A 23,067-nucleotide genomic window follows, 5' to 3' on the forward strand; every position below is an offset into this window, starting at 1 on the left:
CTGCACGCGGAAAGGATGCGGTAACAACGCCTCGCGTGCATGAAATCGCTCCCGAAATGTTCGGTGGTCGAAAACTGCCTCTGGTCGAAAATACCCGACAGTACTCTATTTGGTTTGACCCAGTGGGGGATGGAACTCACAATCTCCCACAATCTCTCACAATCTCCCCCAATCAAGGATGCTACCAAGACACCACTAAATCATCAGATAAAGTATAAACTGGAACTAGATTATACCTGACAATTTTTCTTTCAAACTGGATCATCAAAATACCAATTACAGTTTAATATGCAAATGCTGGTCACATACTATACATGTATTGTACTCAAATAAAAATAGATTAAAACTTCTTTATACAATTGATGTCTAAAACATGTCTAACTAAATTTTGATTCAACAAGAAAAAAAAATGAAAAAATTAGGTCTGTTTGACCAATTGTAACTCAAATATTAATTGTAGGAATCAATGTTCCACGTAGAAGGTTCTTGCCAGTGAAGACTACATCTGATTTACTGATTGTGATGTCTAACTTATACAGTCTACACACTGGAGCATTACAGATGAACCCAAAGAGATCATTTCCACAAGGACCTCTAGTCAAACTAGGATCACATTCTCAAAGGTACAAACATAATTTATAATGAATTTATTGATGCAAAGTCTATATCACAATTCAAAATAAATATGAAGATGTAGCCTAATAGAATCACAATTTATAATAGATATATCACAATACAAAATAAATGGGACATTTTCTCAATGTATGTTCCCTTTCCTATCTGTACAAAGATAGTTGTATAATCTGATTTGAATCCAAAGAAGTTGTCTAAGAGACATCTTTTCCGATTATATACATGTATGATACAGTATTATGTAGTAATACATTTAAAAAGAATTTTGAATGTATTGTTCACAATGAAATATAATATTCAAATTAGGATTTCATTTACAAAGCTTAGGCCAAGGACAAAGTTCTTATAATTAAAAAAAAATCTTCATTCATTTATGAATATGAATATGGTACTCTGAATAGCAACCAACCAATAGATTTGGGGAATACTTCAGTATAACAGCAGCCAATTAACCTAAATAACTTCAGGAAATCTTTTTTTTTGGAAGGTAAAGAGTATAATCATTTACAATGTTTGACATATCATTTCAGGTGAAAGATTACCTATCAAGATTTTCCAGCATACCTGATATGTTAGAATTAGACCATTTGACTGTGTCTGGAGATGTGACATTTGGCAAAAATGTATCTTTAAAGGTAAATGAGAAGTTTCAGCTTCAAAACAGTTAAATTGTATTTTTGCTTTTGTGCTCTACTTTTTTGTAATTTCATTTAATACTATATAGTGATTACCAACATAAAACCTGGTGTTACCTATTGTTTATAGCCAACAAAAAAACTTTATTGTTGAAATAATTAATTCAAAGTACTTACCATGAGACTTGATACAAAATCTCAAATTGATGAAAAGTGTTAATGGACACTTGACCCCTATTCTTGTAACCTCTAGAAAGCTTTCTTATTCCAACCCTTCTATTGTATACATTGAATACGTGAGCAGTTTCATACTTTGTCACTGCATTTTGTCTGTTTTACAGTGTGTGAAACTTTTTCTTATTTGGGAAATTGGCAATAAGCTTTCATTTAAACTTGCAACCTTTTAAAGAATATGCATTTTCTCTGCTAAGCACATGCAATTAAGGAGTAAGAAGAAAGACTGGTCAGCTGTGGGTTGGGAAAATATGTTTTAATAAGGTGGTATGTCTTCCTGTCATGTGATCAAGAAGGTTCAAAATTTGAATCATTTTGTCCTCTATTACAAAACACAGTATGTTTGTTGTCTGCTCTTTGGTCTTTGACAAATCCCTCATGTCCGTCCTCAATTTTATTATATAATGTTTTCATACTGTCCTCATGAATATGCAATGTTTGATGTTGTCTTGTTGATGTGAGAAAACCATCAGTCATTTAGTGTAAGTCAAAGGGAGATAAACAGAAATCTATGAAGAATCTTAAAATCAACATTATAACTATGATGGAGAAACAAAACAATTGACAATGCTCTTTGCTTTTTTTCAGGGAACTGTGATTATTATTGCTAATCATGGAGACAGAATAGATATTCCAGCTGGAGCTTTACTAGAAAATAAAATAGTGTCAGGAAATCTGAGAATTCTGGACCATTAAACAGCAGCTACAAGAAGAATACTTAATATTGGGCATCATTCTACAATGTAGAAACTTTATGTTTTATGATTTTTTTTAAAGTGGTTTATAATAATTTGGTTGTGTTTGCAGCATTTATGTACAGTATTCAGACCCAACCATCCACTGCAGACAATTTTGAGCTATTACCATTGTTTTTTGTCTTTTGTTAGTTTTGATGGTGACATTGGTTCCCACATTAACCAGAGGGAAACCACTTGTTAGGCTTTTTTAATCAAATATATTACAGTCATCTTAGTTTTCAATTAAAAATAAACACACAGAAATTCTGAAAAAAAACCACTTTAAAGTACCAATTTATAATGAATTAAAAGAGTCTTTTTAGGTTTGAGAGTGGCTAATTGTTAAAGATGTTTAGTGAACATACCGGCTTGGTAAAGCTTTTATTATTATGATTTGACAAGGCCTTGTTAATTTACCTACAGCATAAGTGTCTGTTATTGTATGTTAAAATGTTCATTGTGGGATTGTGTTTTTGATACATGTGTAAAAGCAAATAACTCTCCACAGCTCGAACGATGTGATTATACATGTACTGGTTTACATCTGTTGTCCTTCTGTCTATCCCATCAATTTTTAGTTGTTTTTTTCTCAGGAACTACAGGTATCATTAGTTTGCAATATCTCACATTTCACATGTTTAATTTTCAATCTGATTGTGATGCATTTCTGTTTGCAATTTCATTCAGATTGGGTATAAAGTTTGACTGTCTGGGGGTGTAAATTACATAAAGTGCCATCTCCTTGAGTTTTTCTTTGTTCTTTATTTTGCACCTTTGATTTTTAATGTAAAATATAGAAATCTAGCAAAAGTAAAGCTTCTTGTGACTTTAATGAAGCCCAAGTTGACTAGAAGTGGCTATCTGCCCTTTATTTTTTACACATAGTATAACAAAGCTATTTTTTTAATTTATGAAATGAAAGAGTGTTGTAAATATATTGTGCTTGGAATAAAAAGACTTACTTACCCAGTGCTTTTTAATAGAATGAATATTTTATTTTATATGTCTTTAGTTCACATTGGTCCTTGTTACACACATTGTGACTGAATTATTGTTGTAATTCGTTCAATGTACTCCGTGGTGTAAGGGAGGAGTAAAGTTGTTTGTTTGACACTTGTTTTTGGGGTAAAGATTTTATGAAATACAATCAAAACTCCATTGACACTGGCTGAATAGCAATATTTTCATGGCATAGTTAATTCTGGACAAAGGAAAATAATTCCCAATTCAAAATATTGCCTTTCATAACTAAAAACATGAATATTCAGGTTTAAACTCTCATTTTAAAAATTCAAATCTGTAAACTTGGGTGCTCACAAGTACTTTGATTATTATTGAAAGTGGCATGAAAAGGTACAAAGTACATTTTGTATAATATGCATTTTTATAGGTTTTATTTTTGTTGTTGTTGTATGAAAGGGCTGCACTTTGCCAACTTTGATGTTTTTGTATTTAATACAGAAGACTTTCTGTTATTTGTTGATTTTTGTTATATGTTTTAAACAATTGTTACTTCATGTGAGTTACAAGGTCAGGAAAATGACAAGTATTGTCCTTGGGTATCTTTCTTAATATTAGTGGATTTAGTCTATCTTTAGGTATACTACATTTGTTCTATTTTAATCTTGTTATTGGGTTTAATTTACTGATAAAACATTACTAACAATTAACTAATGTATTGTTTGTAGTTTTGAATCAAACTTTATTTGGTTAAACCTTTTACTAACTAAAGGGAGATCATCAAGAAAATACATATTTTCATTGAGTGCAAATATGTTGTTTATCTTAAAACCATGAAATGAAAACCAAACAAACCAAATATGTTTTCACAATCCACAAAAATTGATACCATGAAGATAAGTACTTCTACAGTTAACAATGCATAAATTAGATCTATTTTTTGTTAACTTTTAAAAGGATTGAATTGTTCTTTTTGTAATTTTATTGCGTTGTAAAAGTGGAAACATGGAAACCCTTTCTATAACAAAAAATATGTTAGCTTAGAAAACCCTTTAAAATAACAGAAAAGATTCATTCAATTAACTACATTTCTATCTTATTACCATAAAGTTAAATTAAGTTTTGTCCTATGCACTGTTGTAATGTTGTCATGGAGAAATCGTTGCATTTTATTGAAAAATAACATAGCATTGGAATGTCATGAGATTGTCGTCTGCATGTCAAATAATGGAGTCTTCAGACACTTCATAATATCTAATTATATTTTAATGTTTTAATATATATACATTGTAGTCTTCCTAAACATTTATTTAATAAAACTGGTGACCTAACACAGCTTACAACTATATGTATTATTAAAAAAAAAAGTTGCAGATAAAGGACTTTTAAAAAGGAGTCAATCTTATTAAAATTAAATCCTTTAATTGCTCCTGTTCTGATATGTCGCACCTTGAGGCCTGAAATATTAGATTTGAAGCAATTAAAGAATGCAATTTTAAGTGCCAGTCTGCCTAAGGATCAGGCAGTGGTGAAAACATGACCAATAAAACCCACCCTACTTGACATTGATTTCAGTTCATAATACGTAGTTATGCACAAAAATAACATTCATTTTTGTTTTCTGTTCTGGTAATAGAAGATACAATTTGGTTGAAATGCACTAGAAATTATCGAATAAGGGGAGATAACTCTGTAATTTGCTATCATTCTAACCAATTTTCTAACCGAGTTATTTGATATTACCAGACACACACAAACGAAAGACTAATAATTTTGAACTCAGGATGATGGTTAGTATTAAATAACATGATTAGCTCAGTGGGTTTTTTCTGATCATGTTTTGATTTTTACCTAAATTGCCTGCTTCTTACAAAGACTAGCACTTAATTAGATTGAAAAGGAGTCCAATTGCAGTCTTGAACAGTTTTATGGTTACTGTACATTAATATAGACAATAGCCCTGATCCTTCATTTGCAACTGGTTCTGACACTTACACGGAAAGGAGTTAAGATCAGCCATTTTCATTATGAAATATGAATTTAGTTTTTCTTACGTTTATAGCTGCTTATGTTAGTAGATATACCATTCAAACAATGTGATAGAACAGGTCAGTACAGTTTGTAATATATAAAAAGTAGATCTGAAATACGAATAGTCTTATATATTTCATCATTTAGATATAGGAATGATGGGCAAAATTTGAAATGTACAACATGTAAAAGGTAAACCTGGAGATTTGGTCTTTTTTTCATCATATGTTCATTGTTACAGCCCATTAACCAAAATAAATATATTGTGAGTATTTTGAACTACAAATTTGTTTTTTTCTTTTTAAATAAATGCAGCATGGCTTAAACATAACATGACTGCAAAATTTTGCCATACACATATCTCGAGATAGAACACATATGTAATTAGATATAACATTACACTATGTGTTGAAGATATTTATACCCCTGCTAGAGGGGGTATGTATAACATTTGTATCAGGCTGTGATATCCATTGGTTTGTTTTGTGTCAGCTTTAAGATATATATCCATAAAAGATATAGAAAACTTTTTGAGTTAATTTATTTGTGTGTTTTGCCATCAAATACAACCATTATACTGTTTGTTCAACAAAACTAGTGCCAAACATGCTTTAAGACTTGGTGTAAGTAGGCTATTATCTCATAATATCTATATAAGTACCTCCACAAACTCACCTTAACCTCCCTTTACAGTTCCAAGAGATATGCCAATTTTCATGCTAAGGTCAGATTTAAATTAATTTCTGAGTTAAAAAGTCAACAATTTTACATAACAGGAGTAATATAAACTTGGTTTATTGGACAATATCAACATTTTGGGCTGTGTCTCTGGTTCTCATTTACAATGATAAATAGGTCAACTATATTTGGTCTACATAATGTTTTTTTGTGCTCTGTTCATTTTCAAATGTCCTGTTGTGCTTAGTTCAGGTTCAAATGTCCTGTTGTGCTTAGTTCAGGTTCAAATGTCCTGTTGTGCTCAGTTCAGGTTCAAATGTCCTGTTGTGCTTAGCTTAGGTTCAAATGTCCTGTTGTGCTTGGTTCATTTTCAAATGTCCTGTTGTGCTTAGTTCATTTTCAAATGTCCTGTTGTGCTTAGTTCAGGTTCAAATGTCCTGCTGTGCTTAGTTCAGGTTCAAATGTCCTGTTGTGCTTAGTTCAGGTTCAAATGTCCTGTTGTGCTTAGTTCATTTTCAAATGTCCTGTTGTGCTTAGTTCAGGTTCAAATGTCCTGTTGTGCTTAGTTCAGGTTCAAATGTCCTGTTGTGCTTAGTTCAGGTTCAAATGTCCTGTTGTGCTTATTTCAGGTTCTCATTCACCTACACTTTACTTTATTTTCATGGCTCAATGATCAAGTAAATGATACGTGCTGAGACAAGTTTTGCAATAACAACTGTGAATTCATTATTATTTGTTTTAAACCAATTTGCATGGATCCACAGGATCCACAAATGACAAATTTTCAATAAGAATGTATGAACTCTTTTGCACAACCATGAAATCAAATATCCATGAGAATTCCTGTTTTCCTCAATCCAAGTAAATAAGTACCCATGAAAATACATTAATTCACAATATGATTAATTCCACTATGTTTGTTGTCTAAAATGAATGTAAGGTGTATAAAGTCACGGTACCCAAATTGCACTGAGTACCCAAATTTCACCTATTCAACATAAACAGTTGAGAAATTCGTAAAAGTTTTCTTTGAGACTAAACAATTTATATTTTGTTATTTGACATTATAGACCCCTCATTATACATGTCCTACGAAATAGGTGAAGATATTCAAATATACACTAAACGTTCACAGTTTATATCAGCAGATGAAGCATTCACTGGAAAAGAAAAATGTACAAAAATGCCGCCATGCGACATTCACAAAAAGTCACCTTTTCAAAAATGAATTAAAAAAATATGTAACAGGCATCCATTTAAAAAAAAAATGAATAGTGAGCATGTACTATAGTCAAATTGTTTTAAATATTTGAAAAAATAAAACAAAACATGTGTTATTTGATTTTTAATGATGTGAATTTAAGCATGGATGCAATTTTGGCACTACTCATTGACAGTTTGGAGGTCGATTCAAACCCATTCTTATGACTCAATAGGGATTCAAAACTAAATTGGTGTACCTATATGATAAAGAAGGATACGGCTACAAAATAAACACAGAATGGAAAATTTTGTCCTTATCATAAAAAAAATGTAGGTGAAAAAACTGTCAAAATAGGTGCAATTTGGGTACCGTCACGTTACATGTTTTTCTAACAAGGGTCACCTTTGCATATCAAAAGCTAAAAGAAAAGAAAGAAGATGAGGTATCCATCCATGACCAAAAATAGTACATGATGTACAGCAAAAAACACAAAAAGAAAAGGAACAGTACTGTATTGCTGTTCTTCAACTCAAAATCACAGTGAGGCCTTTAAGTATTCTTGATATGTTTAGTAAGAACTTCATAAGCAAGGCTGTCCACATATTCAGGAATATGTATTATCAGGAAAACAGGCACTGAAAGTTCAGAAATTAATTTAAGTTTTTATTGATACAGAAAACATTTTGGAGTGTTTAATTCGCTTAGGCAATTCTGGAAAAACGTATCTCTAAGTTTAAGTCCAATACTTTTCATTACCCATTTATCTAATGATTGGTTGAACCATATATATATGGCATTCCTTTTAAAGTATCAAAATCGTTTTTTAATAATTTGTATCCATTTTCATACAAGACCATAGTCGAGAAAATTAATATAGAATAGGTTATATAAAAGACATGAAAAATTACTTTCTTTACATCACAGCAATCTACATAAGAAACAGACCATATGCACTTTGGCATTAATAGTAAGAGTATATCTACCCAATTCTGCATTAACAATACAGCTAGGTGTAATCGGTTTTAAGTGTAGAACAAGCTTACAAAATTTTAAATCAACACGATTTATCAAATCAAAATTTTCAAATCCCAAAATTTCTGAAACATAAAGAAGAACATATAACTATTTGATAAAAGTAACTGATGTTGTACACAGGCAAATTGCACTCACATCAATTTCACGTGAATTTAAATTCATGTGAAATTCACATCAATTTCACCTCAAACGAGCTTATACGTGAAACTCACGTGAAATTAGTTTTTGTGAGTTTCATGTGAATCTCATGTGAATCTCATGTGAATTTCACATGAAAATCACGTAAATTTTTTTCATGTGAATTCACATGAATTTTTAAAATAAAGTATTTCAAATAACATCTAAATTTTCAAATTTAATTAATATAATGAAAAATATCAAATTTTTTTGTTGAAAATTTCATGTGAAATTCATGTGAAAAATTTCACAACAGATTCATGTGAATCTCAATTCACGTGAAATTCACATGAAAATTTTCACGTGAGTTTCATGTATAAGCTCGATTGAGGTGAATCTCACGTGAAATTTTTCATGTGAACTTCATGTGAGATTCATGTGAAATTCATGTGAGCAAATTTTGCCTGTGTAGCTTGTTCGCAAATATATTTTTGGGTCTTACGTAATCACATAGCAAAAACTATGCAATGGTATTTATTACAGTTACAATTTCTAGTTCGATCTCTACTTTGTATAAGTAATTTTATATATTTGGGTTGTCTCACTTTGAAGAATATATGAACTTTGGTCTCCTTAATAATTATTTTTAGTTGCCACAATAATCACAAAATTCATTTAACGTGTTTTGGTTGGTTTTCATTTCTCTCAGAAAACATCACAGTGTCATCTGTTTATAAAAACATATTTTTTTAAATACTGTCAACTCGTGTTCAAGGTCATCACAAAGAGAGCTAACAAGTGCTGTAAATCCTTTACAAATATTGCGAAAAAAGCATTGGAAAGATTTTCGCCTTATATCTCTCACGCATTTCACAAGCAAGCAACTCAAATTTCTCATCATTAAATATAATGCCCGATTTTGCATTTTCATACATATTTTGTATAAATCGGAAAAAATTACGGTTTCATATTATTATCTAAAAGTTTAAATAAAAAAGCTAAAGTAACTCAAATATCGTATACAATGCAGAGGCATAGTTAGAATGAAACGATGTGCAAGCAACTATCTATTTTTGGGACCCTTTTATGCAGAAAAAATATGGTTTTTTTTCGGTTTTCGGTCATAGGTTAAAAGAGGAGCTATATGTAGATAGGACTTATAAAAATCTATGAATGTAAAACTATTTAATAAATCTCCTTTTTAAATTGTTATACGATGATGACTGGTGTACCCATATTTTGACTATTGTATTAATTGTGACTGTTTATTTAACGCATCATGTAAATATAACGGAATTTGATGAGACTGTTATTAAAGTGAGAGGGTTAGCGCTATAGAACCAGGTTTAATCCACCATTTTCTACATTTGAAAATGCCTGTACCAAGTCAGGAATATGACAGTTCTTGTCCATTCGTTTTTGATGCGTTTTGTTATTCGATTTTGCCATGTGATTATGGACTTTCCTAATTGATTTTCCTCTGAGTTCAGTATTTTTGTGATTTTACTGAATAGAGTAATACATAAACAACACATTTGTGATACAGAATTTACTTAATATTGTCCAAAATCTGCTCTTCTGGTCTAGGCAGAAACAAACTTCTTTATTACTTTGTCAATATTCACACTGAAATCCCGATGAATATGCAGTAATGCTGTCGTTGTTCATTGTTGATCGCCACGGTACATTCGTTTTCAACATACGTAGTACACTGATAGGTCTCCACGGTAGCACTCGCGGTAGCACTCGCGAGATGTTATAAACCACTTACCAGTGTACGTGTTCGGCACCGAGCGACCTCCAAATTGACATGCCAGGTCAGTTTCGTATATGTCTCAGACAATGTTGAGATTTGTTCGTTTGTTATATTTCCTACAACACGATAAATCAGATACAGCGCAAAGAAGTGATTTTCTGATAATACTTGAGGCACTAAACGCGACTCCACTCTCCAGTTCCCTTATCATATGGTCTATGAACGTAAAAAGATAATGAGACTTTCCAATACTGTTTTGACGTGTTTGCAGGGTGATTGCATGGTTCCTGTAGTCTGTCGACCACATCTCCTCGGCATATTTTCAACGATATCGAAGGATTCTCAGTGATGCCGATTGGTACATTTCACTCCAAACTGATGAACCGTACACTGTAAAATGTGCAACCGGAAACTACATGTCTTAGACTGAGTATTACAAATTAAAATCTTGTAAAAGATACAAGTTAATGTCCGATCTTGTCATAATCTCCAATTAAACTTTTATTTTGAAACCAAATGCCGTTATTTAATGATATTTCGTCAATTAAAAAAGTGACAACACAGGTGTTTCCTTTACGATTCACTGAATTTATAAATTTTTATTTTGGCATTATTTTTTTGCATGCCGAATCGATGTGCACGCCAACTGCGAGTTAGCGTATAGGGAGCTATAGTACACGCCTGCAATGAAAGTGAATTATCAGTAGTGGAATATCCATATCTGAAACCGGCTTGATATTCTAGTTAAATAGAATACTCATCAAAATAAATAATCACATAATCTAGTGTTCAAATTATAAGTAAAAATCATGCCAAGACAAGAAAAAATAGTACTAGGACGGTAATTTCTGAGGTTCAGTTTACTACCTTAATTTCTAAAGATTGGTATGCCGTGCAAGTCACATTATCCTTTTTGTAAATGCTTGAACTTGAACCGTAACATTCCATACTACAATTATAGTATTTATGTTTAAAGTTTGATCTCAGACCGATTACAGACCAATTTAATCAAAATATAGATGTCTGATATTGTTATGCTCATTCCAATGCAAGAAATAGTTTTTTTTTTTATACAAATCGTAGTGTATTGTTTTGTGTGTATATATCAGGTCATGCTGCCAATCAAGGACCCTGATTTGGAACGGTACATATTTTTCTAAGACGACGAATTTTTCCGTGAGATCTGGATTTTAATCAAAACGATGGCGGAGAGTAATACGATCGAGGGGTTTACGAATATTGCTTGTACGGTAAGTTGTTCAATAAATCTATTAATATTAAAGTGGGTTTTTTTTTAAAGAACAAACAACTAGGGAAAGTTTTCCTCGCATTTTGAATTTCGAAAATGTTTTATTTTAAAACCCTTTTTTAGCTCACCTGGCCTAAAAGGCCATGTGAGCTTTTCTCATCACTTGGCGTCCGTCGTCGTCGTCGTCTGTGGTCGTTAACAATTTTTCAAACATCTTCTCCTCTGAAACTAATGAATGGATTTGAATGAAACTTAGCATGATTGTTCCTTAGATTATCCTGCACAAAGTGTGTGCTTCGATTTTTGATCCTTCAAAAAACATGGCCGCCGTTACTTAAAATAGAACATAGGGGTCAAATGCAGTTTTTGGCTTATATCTCAAAAACGAAAGCATTTAGAGCAAATCTGACATGGGGTAAAAATGTTCATTAGGTCAAGATCTATCAGCCCTGAAATATTCAGATGATTCAAACAAACCATTGTTGGGTTGCTGCCACTTAATTGGTAATTTTAAAGAAATTTTGCAGTTTTTGGTTATTATCTTGAATATTATTATAGATACAGATAAACTGTTAATAGCAAAAATGTTAAGCAAAGTAAGATCTACAAATAAGTCAATTTGACCAAAATTGTCAATTGACCCCTTAAGGAGTTATTGCCCTTTAAAGACTTTTTTTCACAATTTGTTCATCATGTTGACTTACTTTAAAAAATCTTCTCCTTTGAAACTGCTGTATCAATTTCAGCCAAACTTAGGCTAAATGAGTTTCAGAGTATCTAGTATAAATTTTATATTTTATTTCCTTGTATGTCAAGAAACATAGCTCCTATGGCTAAAATAGAACATAGGAGAAAATGATTTTTTTTTTGCTTTTGAAGAAAATAGGACGATTCAAAGAACATTTAAATAAATTGAAAAGCCAAAATAATCATTGATGAGAGATTTAACCAAAAAAATTAAGGTGAGCGATTCAGGCTCTTGAGAGCCTCTTGTTTTATATTTAAATATATAATTCCTTGATATTACGCATGAATAAGGGTAAATTTGAAAATTATATCGACCCGATGTAACGAATTTCGGAAAAGATATTAACTCGATATTACTATTTTTGGAAATAGTGGAAAAATACTTAAATACAAAATATATCTTGGAAAAAAATAAACCAATGAGATGCAAGTAAATGAATTCCTGATATGTAATGTATTTGACATGACATGTCAATAATAATAAAAGTAAATAACAAATTGTGTAGTAAGAGAATAATTTACATACTTCGGAATATTTTTCATAAAATTTTAAAAAAGTATTTACTTTAAATCCTTTGACAAAAATATAAAAATTTCAAAACATTTGAACCAACCAATTATTTAGAAAAATTACACTGGTTACATAGCAGTTCGACAAACACTTATTTTGATCATTGAGGAGCTTGATATTTCTTTAACAACACAACGTAATTAAAACGTTTAGCTGGTTTTACAGAGTTATCTCCCTGTAATGTTAGGTACCACCTTAAAAGAGGGGCGAAAAATACCAGAGGGACAGTCAAAATCATAGATCAAAATTAAACTGACAACGCCATGGCTAAAGAAGAAAAATAAAACACACAAATAATAGAACAAGAAACACAGCATAGAAAACTAAAGACAAAGCAACACAGACCCCATCAAAAACTAGGGTAATATCAGGTACTCCAGAAGAGTAAGCCTACCCTGCTCCACATGTTGCAACTCGTCATGCTGCCCATGTTACTACAATACCAGTAAATAGTCTAATTCGGTAGGTTTTGCGGAGGGGAACAGGATTGTAGTTACAACATCAGGAACATAACTCATATAATCTGTGTATATTCCACAACAGTCAAGAAACTGCGCACTTTTAAATGGCAGTGCCAAATTAAAGGTAGTGCCAACGACTCGCTAACAATGTTTAAACTCGCCACATTCTTAATGTGCCTATCCAAAGGCATGAGAATGTAATAGTGCTATAACATATTGGAGCATTATTCTTTTTTTTTAAATTATTTTTCTTTGTTTGGGTCGAGCGGCAAATGTTTCACCCAATTCAGGACGAGAATAAATCAACATAACTCTAATACTTAGGTTCTGCAAAGGGGTTGCAATGCGTTAAATATAGACTGACACTACCCTCGGAAACTAAAAGCAGTAATTTTGCCTTTAATTAGACCACCTCATCCTCAAAAAGTTACAACGATTCTCTTAAGTGTAAGGAGCCTGATATTTTAACGAGGTCTTTTTTCGTAAATCAGATTCAGGTAAACTGACGTTTTTCACATTTGATCAATATCATGCTTATGAAATATCATGAATAACTGGCATACCCCAATGAGAAAAGTTGAAATCCTGGAGTAAATAATCAGATTATCGATTTTCGGAAGTACTTCGGAAATACTTTCTATAATTAAAAAAATATTTATTTGTCAATGACATGGCATTTTGTCAATTATGTTTTCAATATTTTTTCCTTTGAATTTTTAATATTTTTATATATATATATACATGTAGCTCTATAATTACGACTTCAGAACTTCTTTCCTTTCGACATTTGTCTATCATTTCCGTTAATATTCATAATAAAATTGAACACAATATTGGTAATATAACACTCATAAAATGTCACTGTAAAAAATCCCGAAGTTTTTTTTTAAATTTTGTAGAGCTCTAGTCACGCTAAAGATGATACTGAAAGTTCAGAACTAAAAGAGAGAAATACCGAAACTCCTAGCCAGGAAAAAGATCCAAATCAACTAGAAAATTATGATGATTTCCGATGCAAGTGTAAAAAAAACCCGTTGTCTCATATAAGAGTGAGACGAGAAGGTGACTACTTTCACCATTTCGTGGTGTTGTCAATTACAGAAGTATCTGATGGGATAGATGCTGTAACCATCGGACAATGCACAGGCTCGGCTAAAAATGGGATTGAGAATTGTAATGGCGACTGTAAATTTGTACAGCATATGTTTTTGATGGAAGACATCGACAAACAAACATTTCAACATGCTATTTTAAACTTTACGCAGGGTGTATACTTAGTTAAACAGGAGAACTACCGAAGTACAAGAAAAAACATTAAGGAAGCTTCTAATCGTCTCAGTGAGAAGATTGGCAAGAGAAAGTATGATATATCATCAAATAATTGTGAGCATGCAATTAGTTATATTTTAACCAGAAAGGGTGTCAGTGTTCAAAAGGAAAATCATCTAATTAAACTGGGAAAGTATGATGATTTCAAACGTGAGTGTAAACCGTTGTCTCATATACAAGTAGAAAGAGAAGGTGGCTACTTACACCATTTCGTGGTAATGGCAATTTCCGAAGTATCTGATGGGATAGATGCTGTAACCATCGGACAATGCACAGGCTCGGCTAAAATTGGAATTGAGAATTGTAATGGTGACTGTAAATTTGTACAGCAGACGTTCTTGTATGAAAAATTCAACAAACGTACACATGCTATTTTAAACTTTGAGCAGAATGTATTCTTAGTTAAAAAGGAGAACTATCCAAGTACAAGAAAAGAAATTGAAGAAGCTTCTAATCGTCTCATCGAGAGAATTGGTGAGAGAAAGTATGATATATCATCAAACAATTGTGAGCATGCAATTAGGTATATTTTAAATGGACTAGTTAAACTGGAAAATTATGATGATTTCCGACGTAAGAGTAAGTGTAAACCGATGTCTCATTTACAAGTGAAACGAGGAGGGGGCTACTTCCACCATTTCGTGGTGTCGTCAATCTCTGAAGTAGATAATGATACAGATGCTGTCACCATCGGACAATACACAAGCTCGGGTGAAATTGGGATGGTTAGTTTTGATGGCATCGGTAAATTTATACAGCAGACGGTCTTTATTGGAAAAAAAGTAACACACGAAAATTTCGACTTTAAAAAGGGTTTGTATCTAGTTGAGAATAAAAACTATCCAAGTAAAACAGTGAATTTAAGGAACCTTTTAATCGTCTAAACAGTAGAATTGGTGAGAGAAAGTACGATTTATTATCAAACAATTGTGAGCATGTAATTAACCATATTTTTACCGGACAGAGTGTCAGTCGTCAAACAGACGCAGGCTCCAACTCTTTCTCGAGTAAATGTTTTCATTATTCATTCAACCATTTAATAATAGATTGTAAGGCAGTAGGACTCAAAACAGCTTTGTTGGTAGCTGCACTTGGTGCAGTTGCTGGTTCGTTGGTGCGTCGAGCTTATGTGAGGGTAATTATTGCAGCTATTGTCAGCCTTACCGTGGAAAGTAGCATAATTGAATGCGGAAACAAAAGAGGAAGTAATTTACGTAACGAAGCGAGAATCAGAATAGACTTGGCTGCTACTTTGTCCGATATCAATGGTGCTTTACAAAACACAACTTTCGCTATCCTTGAAGACGTGAAGAATCACACTGATACAAATTTTGTTTGTAACATTGCAGAGAAACTTATCTATGAAGCAGCAATGACGACGTGTTTGGCGACTGTTGCTTTTGCTACAGGAATAGAAACTATACTATTTTTGTCTTTCGTATTTAACAATTTAATTGCAAGGAGACGAAAGAAAACTTTGGAAGCTGAAGATCTATGTCGGACGTTGTTCCTACAACTATTTGCAGGATATGGCTCTATAGGAATTGCTGTAGTTTGTGGATATTTCGCATTCTTAGATTTTAATCGTCCTGCATTGTCTTTCTTTGGAATTGTTTTTGGCTGTTGTATCGTTTTTCGATATATATTGACTTGTACTGCAGGGATGCTTTTTTCCGTCTGCTTTCGTGAGTGTTGCTGGGACTGTTATGATAATTCAAGCTGTTGTAAATGTGACGAGGACAGTGGTAAATGCTATAAATGTTATTTCAGCACCGTTTGTTTTATATTTCTATCTTCAGTAATTTTTCTAGTTGGTGCATGTTTAGTTGTTATTGTTTTCTGGAATGATTAGTTAAACTGAACAACGGGCTTAGGTCGCTATATGAGAGCTGAAGAAAGGAAGAGCGATAGGGGTCCAACGTTTTAGAACATAATCATTGTATTTAAAAAAAGAACGATTATTTTGAAATAGAACTTATCAGAATTATTTGAATACAATACATTTACTGTAAATAATTTAGGCTTTTGCGTTAGCTAAAACTCGTCTGACATATTAATCCCTTTTCAATTGATAAAAAGATATCTTAAAGTATTGGACCCGGTAACATTAGACACATAGAAGTAGAATTAATATATTATAAAGGATCTCCTGTAGTTAGTGATCGCAATACTGAGCTTATGACTTGGGGTGTGTTTGTTTGAAACCACCTTAATGTTATGTGTTTTATGTCTAAAATAATGAAATCCTTGTGGTAAGTAATATGCAACATATTGATTGGTTTTGCAGGGAATTAAACAATTTGTATAATGTGGTGCTCACTTTCGTCGTAATTTCCATGTTTTATGCAGTTTATGGTCAGGTCTGTATGTTTTTTTAAGTATCGTGATATTTCTATGACGCCTGAGACTACTATGTGTTAAAGTAGTCTCAGATGACATCAATAGCAAATAATTTTTATCTTGAAAACGTGTTTCTTTGAAAAAAATCATCTGAAAAATTAGAGTAAAGACTGTTTAAAATTTCCTGATGTCATTCCAAAAAACGATACATATGACATTATAAAACAAACTTGTTTATCTGGTTGTCTTTTTTTTGTTAACAAAAACAAACATGGAATTTAAATTGAAATGTGAGCAGAACAAATATTTAATGAACTTCATAATTCTCGTTAACTTTTTATATGAAAAACTATTACACAAATGATTGTAGAATTTCTAAATTGTATATATTGCTGTTTATATGACTACTTACTTTTGTCTCTAAGTGTGTGTAATCTAGATAAAAATGTTCTTTGAAAGTGTTTTTGTTCAATGAGTGCCGAAAAAAGTAAAATAACAAAAATACTGAATTCTAAGGAAAATTCAAAACAGAAAGTCAATAATCAAACGGCAAAATCTAAAGCTCAAACACATCAAACGAATGGAAAATAACTATCATATTCCTGAATTAGGACATATATTTCCTTCTGTAAAAAACAATGGATTAAATCTCTTTTTATAGCTAGCTAAATCTCTCACTTGGTATTGTATGATAGTGACATATAATTGTATCATATTGACAACAAAAGATTGACAAAATATACCAGAGGAACATTCATTGCGTAGGTAGAATAAACAGACGTTATGGATAAAAAAAAAAAAAAAAGTAAAATTGGAGTACAGCAGATAACACTGTGCTTTAATCTTAATCTATTTAAAACAAATAAAATTGAAACAAAATTGCATATAGACAATCAATAGGCAAAGTTCATAGGCAAAATGTAAGACAGGATTACAAACATGAGCATAGCAAAATTCAATACAAATCAATTCAGTATTTTATTGGAAAGAGCACAATAGGGGCGTGATCCAAATACAGACAATTATAATATTAAAACAACACATAAATGAAATGAAGATTCATGTAACAAGTCATGAACCAATTTTATGTATATAATACAAATACATTATGAAATGTTATAGATACCATAAACTTATATATCAGTATTATTCTAGATTTTCATATATTTACTTAAAATATTAAACAATTGCAAAGTGTATGAATACAACAAATTACCTAAAAAGGATTTAACAGTCAAAATTAAAAATATACAAATACAATAAACATGACCATGACTATAGCACCTAAGTAAGATGATAAACAACGACAGTACCTAGAATCTTTACTTCAAGATCATTTCATACGATTTCCATAAGTCCATTCAGTTACAATACTAATGCTGACTTCACACGTAATTCGAATTCGATTCGCATTAACTAATTTCGACGTGAAATTCGCTTTACTGTACTAACGACGTTAGCTTTAAATTCGAATTAACAAAAACGTATTTCAAATGCGTATTGGATAATTCGAATTAGCGAATTCGAATCAATTCGAATTAAAAAAGAAGAGTGTGAGGACGCGATTAGCGAATTCGATTCGAATTCAATTCAAATTAAACGTACGTGTGAACGAGGCATAAATTACATATTTTCCATCGAGTGCGAATATGTTTTTTTTTAAAACATAAATTGAAAAAACAAACGATCGAACCAAGTATGTTTTCACATTCCACAAAAATTGACCCCTATCAATACCAAAGTTCTCTACAGTAAATGATATGCGAATTATATCTAATTTATACTGTTTATTTAATGATTGCCTGGTTCTTTTTATATTTTAATTGGCATTTAAATCATTGAAAAATCAAATTTTGTATGAAGCATGGAAGCTCTTTACAAAAGGAGTGTGTGTCCTTTGACAAATATATTAAACTACATTAAAGGAACATTCAATTCTTATTTTACATGTCCTTGCTATTACCTTGGCGTAAAATTAAGTTATTTGTATGCTGCCTAGGCGTTGTTAAAATCTTGTCATGGAGAAATAATGCATTTTATTGAAAAATTACGTAATATTTAAATAATAATAATTACTAACCCAGGACAAATGGGGTGGGGTTCCAATTACATGTCCCCATTCAAATGCATAGATCGTTTAAAAAAGGGGGTTCCAACCCCGCCCCCCCCCCCTCTGGATCCGCGCCTGCTTATTTTTTGGTTTTCAAAATGTGTTAATATATATACATTGTAGGTTTCCTAAAAAATAATAAAATACTGCCTAACACAACTTCGATTATTTTTTAAAAGAAATTAAGAAAGTAAAGGATTTTCAAAAAGGTAGTTAGATCATTGTTTAAGCCCTTACAGTAACTGATCCTTATCTGCAACTACCCCTATAGTTAAAACTAGAGCAGTTTTGTTCTGTCTTATTTATTTTATTACTGTGGATTAATTTATTTTGTTGGGTACAAATGTTCGATGATTGAGGAAAAATTGTAATTGCCTGGCGATTTGATTTCGTGGTTCAGCATAAGCCATTAGAAAATGTGTGCTGTAATGGACATTCAAATTCAAGGTTGCCCATAGCCACGAATTCCACGAAAATTGGTATCCTAGGAATAATATTGAATCCACATATGTGAATTAACTTTTCTTATGTTTATAGATATAAGAGATGTGGTATGAGTGCCAATGAGACAACTCTCCTTCCAAGTCACAATATTTAAAAGTAAACCATTATAGGTCAAAGTACGGTCTTCATTGCTACATTTTACATCAATATGTAAATAAAACTAAATATATACTATATACCATCCAAACAATGTGACAAAACAGTTTAGAAATATTTAAAGGGAACAGTAGATTTCGTAACGTATTTGCAGTACTGTGTAACAGAAGATTTAACACACAAATAGTCTATTCGATTCATCATTGAAATGTGAGATAATTATACAATAACCAACTGGTTTCTGAACTATTTATTATATGTAAACCATGATTTGCCATATGTTCATGGTAAAATTCATAAACCAGAATTAAATCTGTAAAATAAAATATATTGGGAATATTTTTTACTACAAATATTCCTTTATCTAAATAAATAGCAGAAAACCTTTTCCGACATACCATATGATAACTAGAAATCGATAACACACGTTTGGTTGTGTTAGAACTTTCGGAAGATATTTATACATCTACTCATGGAGGGGTTCATAAATGCAACAGTAGTATAACGCTGTTCGAAAGTCATAAATGGATTGAGAGAAAACAAATCCTTAACATGTGTGCTTAATATTTGTTATAGGCTTTGGTTTTGTGTCAGCTTTTAAATTATATACTATATAGGTATAAAATATAAAAAAAAAAAAACAGATACCGATTTCATGTTTTTAATGTGTTTTTTCCTTCGGTGTGTTATTTGTTCAACACATATAGTACAAGTAGTTTAACTTTCTGTTTAATCTGCAATTAAAAACTGAAAATGAAAAAAAGAAATGTTTTTTTTTTGTATTCAGTTGTTCATTCCAAAGTAATACCTGAACATCGTATACATATCAAGTAATGAAAACGTCAACATGATCACTTTAAACAAAATTTAAGTAAGGTGTGCGTTCATCTAACAAGGTTATCGGTGTTGAGGTGGGATGCTAATCGACACGCTACGTCCACTCTGTGTGTTTGTTTGATAAATTACTATTTATATCCATCTGACGAGTTAGGCTTTTTTCAACTGATTTTTATAGTTTGTTCTTATGTTGACCTGAGTCTGTTACACCGATGTCCCAGGTTAGGGGAGGATTGATGCCTTCAACTGAGCTAAATAACCTCGTTACATTCTGCATGTGCCTGTCTCAAGTCTGGAGTCTGTAATTCAGTAGTTGCCGTTTGTTTGCTGTGTAACATAATTGTTGTTCGTTCAATTTTTTTATGTCTCATTTATGGGCATCATGTCTTCTGGTCTGTTCGTCCATCTATTCGTTCATTCGTCTGTTCTTCCATTCGATCGTCTGTTCTTCCGTTCATTATTCCGTCAGTCTGTCCCGCTTCAGGTTAAAAATTTTGTTTTGGTTGAGGTAATTTTTGATGAAGTTGAAGTCCAATCTACTTGAAATTAAGTACACCTGTTCCCTACGACATGCTCTTTCTAATTGTAATGCCAAATTAGAGATTTTTCCACATTTTCACGGTCCATTGAACATAGAAAATAATAGTGCGGATGGGGTACCCGTGTACTTTGGACACATTCTTGTTATTAATTAATTAGGCCGTTAGTTTTTAAATTGAATTGTTTATACTTTTCATGTATGATATTTTTAAGCCGACAATAGGGTTCGGGGTTTTCTCATTGTTGAAGGCCGTACGGTAGCATATAATTGCTTACATTCTCTTCACTGAATGTTGTCTTATTTCATTAAAAAAATCATAACTAATATAGACGTGAATACAAGAGCATGTAAAAAGAAACAACACAGAGAACAAACGAAGCCAAGCATAAAAAAGAAACATAGAAACAAACCCAACAAGCAAATATTTATTAAAAGAGATTCTACAATATTATCCAAAGTTCATTATAAGCTATGGTAGTTATGGACTTCTGAAATTATTCATATAAACAATGTGTATACTAGTATCATACAATGTAAACATTGTTAAAAGAATCTATGAATCTTGATAAAAAGTAAAATCGCAAATTTACCGAACTTCGAGGAAAGTTCAAAAAGGAAAGTCCCTAATCAAAATCAAAAGCTCATACACATCAAACAAATGGATAACAAATGCCATATTCCTGACTTGGTACATGCATTTTCTCATGTAGAAAATGGTGGATTGAACCTGGTTTTATAGCTAGATAAATCTCTCACTTGTATGACAGTCGCATAAAATTCATTATATTGACAAAGATGCGTGAACAAAACAAAATGACACACTGTCAAAAATTAGGGAACAGCAGTCAATATTGTAATGTCTTCTTCATCCTAAAAAAAAACAAAACAATGTAACAAAGCATTAGTCATTAAGAACATTTGCGTTCACATAGTTACATCGATACATTTGATACTTTCTCTAACCTGGAACAGTTATGTAACATGACAACCATAAAAAGCAGTTCAAAGAGTTTAACTCATCAGATTGATACATAGAAAACAACAAAAACACATCCATTCGATATGTAAATAAAAAGATCACAGCAATCAAAAGTGAACCAGGTTCGGATTTTTACGATCGTGCTTATGTTTCGATTATTTGTTTTAGTGGAAAAGTATCGAAACCTTTCAGGGCTCGCCGTCGCGAAAAAAACGTATCTAGTTCGGTGGTACTTTACACGAATTGTTTTAACGAGTTTGTGTCGGCTTACATAGATATATGTACTTTGGTCGTGAACTTACAGAAAATGTTAAGTTACGTTCATTTACATCTTGCCAGTCATCACCGGAAGAAATTTGAATCGTCTGTCGAGTGTGAATGTCCTGTTTTATTCTTACATAACTAAGTGAAATGTAACTCTGTTGTTTTGTATATTCATCGATAATGATTTACAAAAAAGTGCACATATCTGCATGCAGTAAATAATTTTGTGATTTGTTTTTATGATCAATGATTTGAAATCCAAGAATAATGTCTTTTTTATTAGCAATCTGACTTTTGTTTTGTGTGTAAAAACAATTTAAAAATATGCCAGACTTTAAAATAAAAGACTTTTTATCAAACTGGTAGAAAAACTGCATATTGTACTTAGAATAGTTGTGACATAGCTAGTTATACGATCCTTTTTTGGAGTATTCCATTTTGAATTACTAAGATATATTAATTGATGCATTTTCTTATGTTTTAACGGAGGGTTTCGTTATTTTTTTCCCCATCATAATCTTTAACAGTTTTTATCTTAGATAAATCTGGCTGCAACCCATGTTACTGAAAAAGTGTGTCTATATATATGTTACAGTAAATAGGTGAAATTAGGAATTACACGTAATTACTAAACATTTCAGTAAATACCTGTAATTACTAGCCAATTTAGTAAATACATGTATTTACTAGTTGTTTCAGGGATTACTGGTAATTACTGATTTTTTTTGTCATTTTTACAGCTATTTACTAACTTGATGTTTTTGTTTTAAAATGAAAAACATAATTCAAGATACCAAATAAGAAAGTAAAGGGTAGGGATTTTAAGGGAGCTTACTTAAGGATGTAGGAATATAAGGCACATCAAAAGTGCATACTCTTTAGTGTTTGTGAATTGAATCTGGAAAATGGTTGTTTTATAGGTCTTGTAACTACTTCACTATATGCATTTATATATGCAAGACAATGATATCAATCCAAAATTGATTTTCATAATTTTGTTAAACTAAAATCTCAATCAT

The 23,067-nt window shown here is 31.7% G+C and overlaps 2 protein-coding genes across 6 annotated transcripts in view; both read left to right on the forward strand.

Moving 5' to 3' along the window:
• Positions 1–5,759, forward strand: part of LOC139516757 (UTP--glucose-1-phosphate uridylyltransferase-like) — a 47,588-nt gene extending 41,829 nt beyond the window's left edge. For 3 of the 5 annotated variants that reach the window (XM_071307045.1, XM_071307043.1, XM_071307047.1), the window contains 4 exons: positions 461–623; positions 1,164–1,268; positions 2,091–4,698; positions 5,080–5,759. In XM_071307045.1, coding sequence (XP_071163146.1) covers positions 461–623; positions 1,164–1,167 — 167 coding nt within the window. In that variant the 3' untranslated portion in view covers positions 1,168–1,268; positions 2,091–4,698; positions 5,080–5,759. Of the gene's footprint in view, positions 1–460; positions 624–1,163; positions 1,269–2,090 lie in introns of all 5 variants that reach the window. The other 2 variants (XM_071307044.1, XM_071307046.1) reach the window with 1 other exon arrangement.
• A 5,371-nt stretch (positions 5,760–11,130) lies between these two features.
• On the forward strand, positions 11,131–17,175 carry LOC139516755 (uncharacterized). The gene is made up of 2 exons (XM_071307040.1): positions 11,131–11,270; positions 13,948–17,175. Exons 1-2 carry the CDS (start codon positions 11,223–11,225, stop codon positions 15,259–15,261), a joined length of 1,362 nt encoding a protein of 453 aa, XP_071163141.1. The 5' UTR covers positions 11,131–11,222; the 3' UTR covers positions 15,262–17,175.
• The last annotated feature ends 5,892 nt before the right edge of the window (positions 17,176–23,067 follow it).

The sequence above is a fragment of the Mytilus edulis genome, chromosome 3, assembly GCF_963676685.1.
Source record: "Mytilus edulis chromosome 3, xbMytEdul2.2, whole genome shotgun sequence".
In the NCBI taxonomy this organism is placed as follows: Eukaryota; Metazoa; Mollusca; class Bivalvia; order Mytilida; family Mytilidae; genus Mytilus; species Mytilus edulis.

Excerpts from the sequence above, each read along its gene's own strand:
- LOC139516755 (XM_071307040.1), top strand. The coding sequence starts at position 11,223 with ATGGCGGAGAGTAATACGATCGAGGGGTTTACGAATATTGCTTGTACG. Across the intron at positions 11,271-13,947 it reads TTACGAATATTGCTTGTACG|AGCTCTAGTCACGCTAAAGA; the intron begins GTAAGTTGTTCA and ends TAAATTTTGTAG.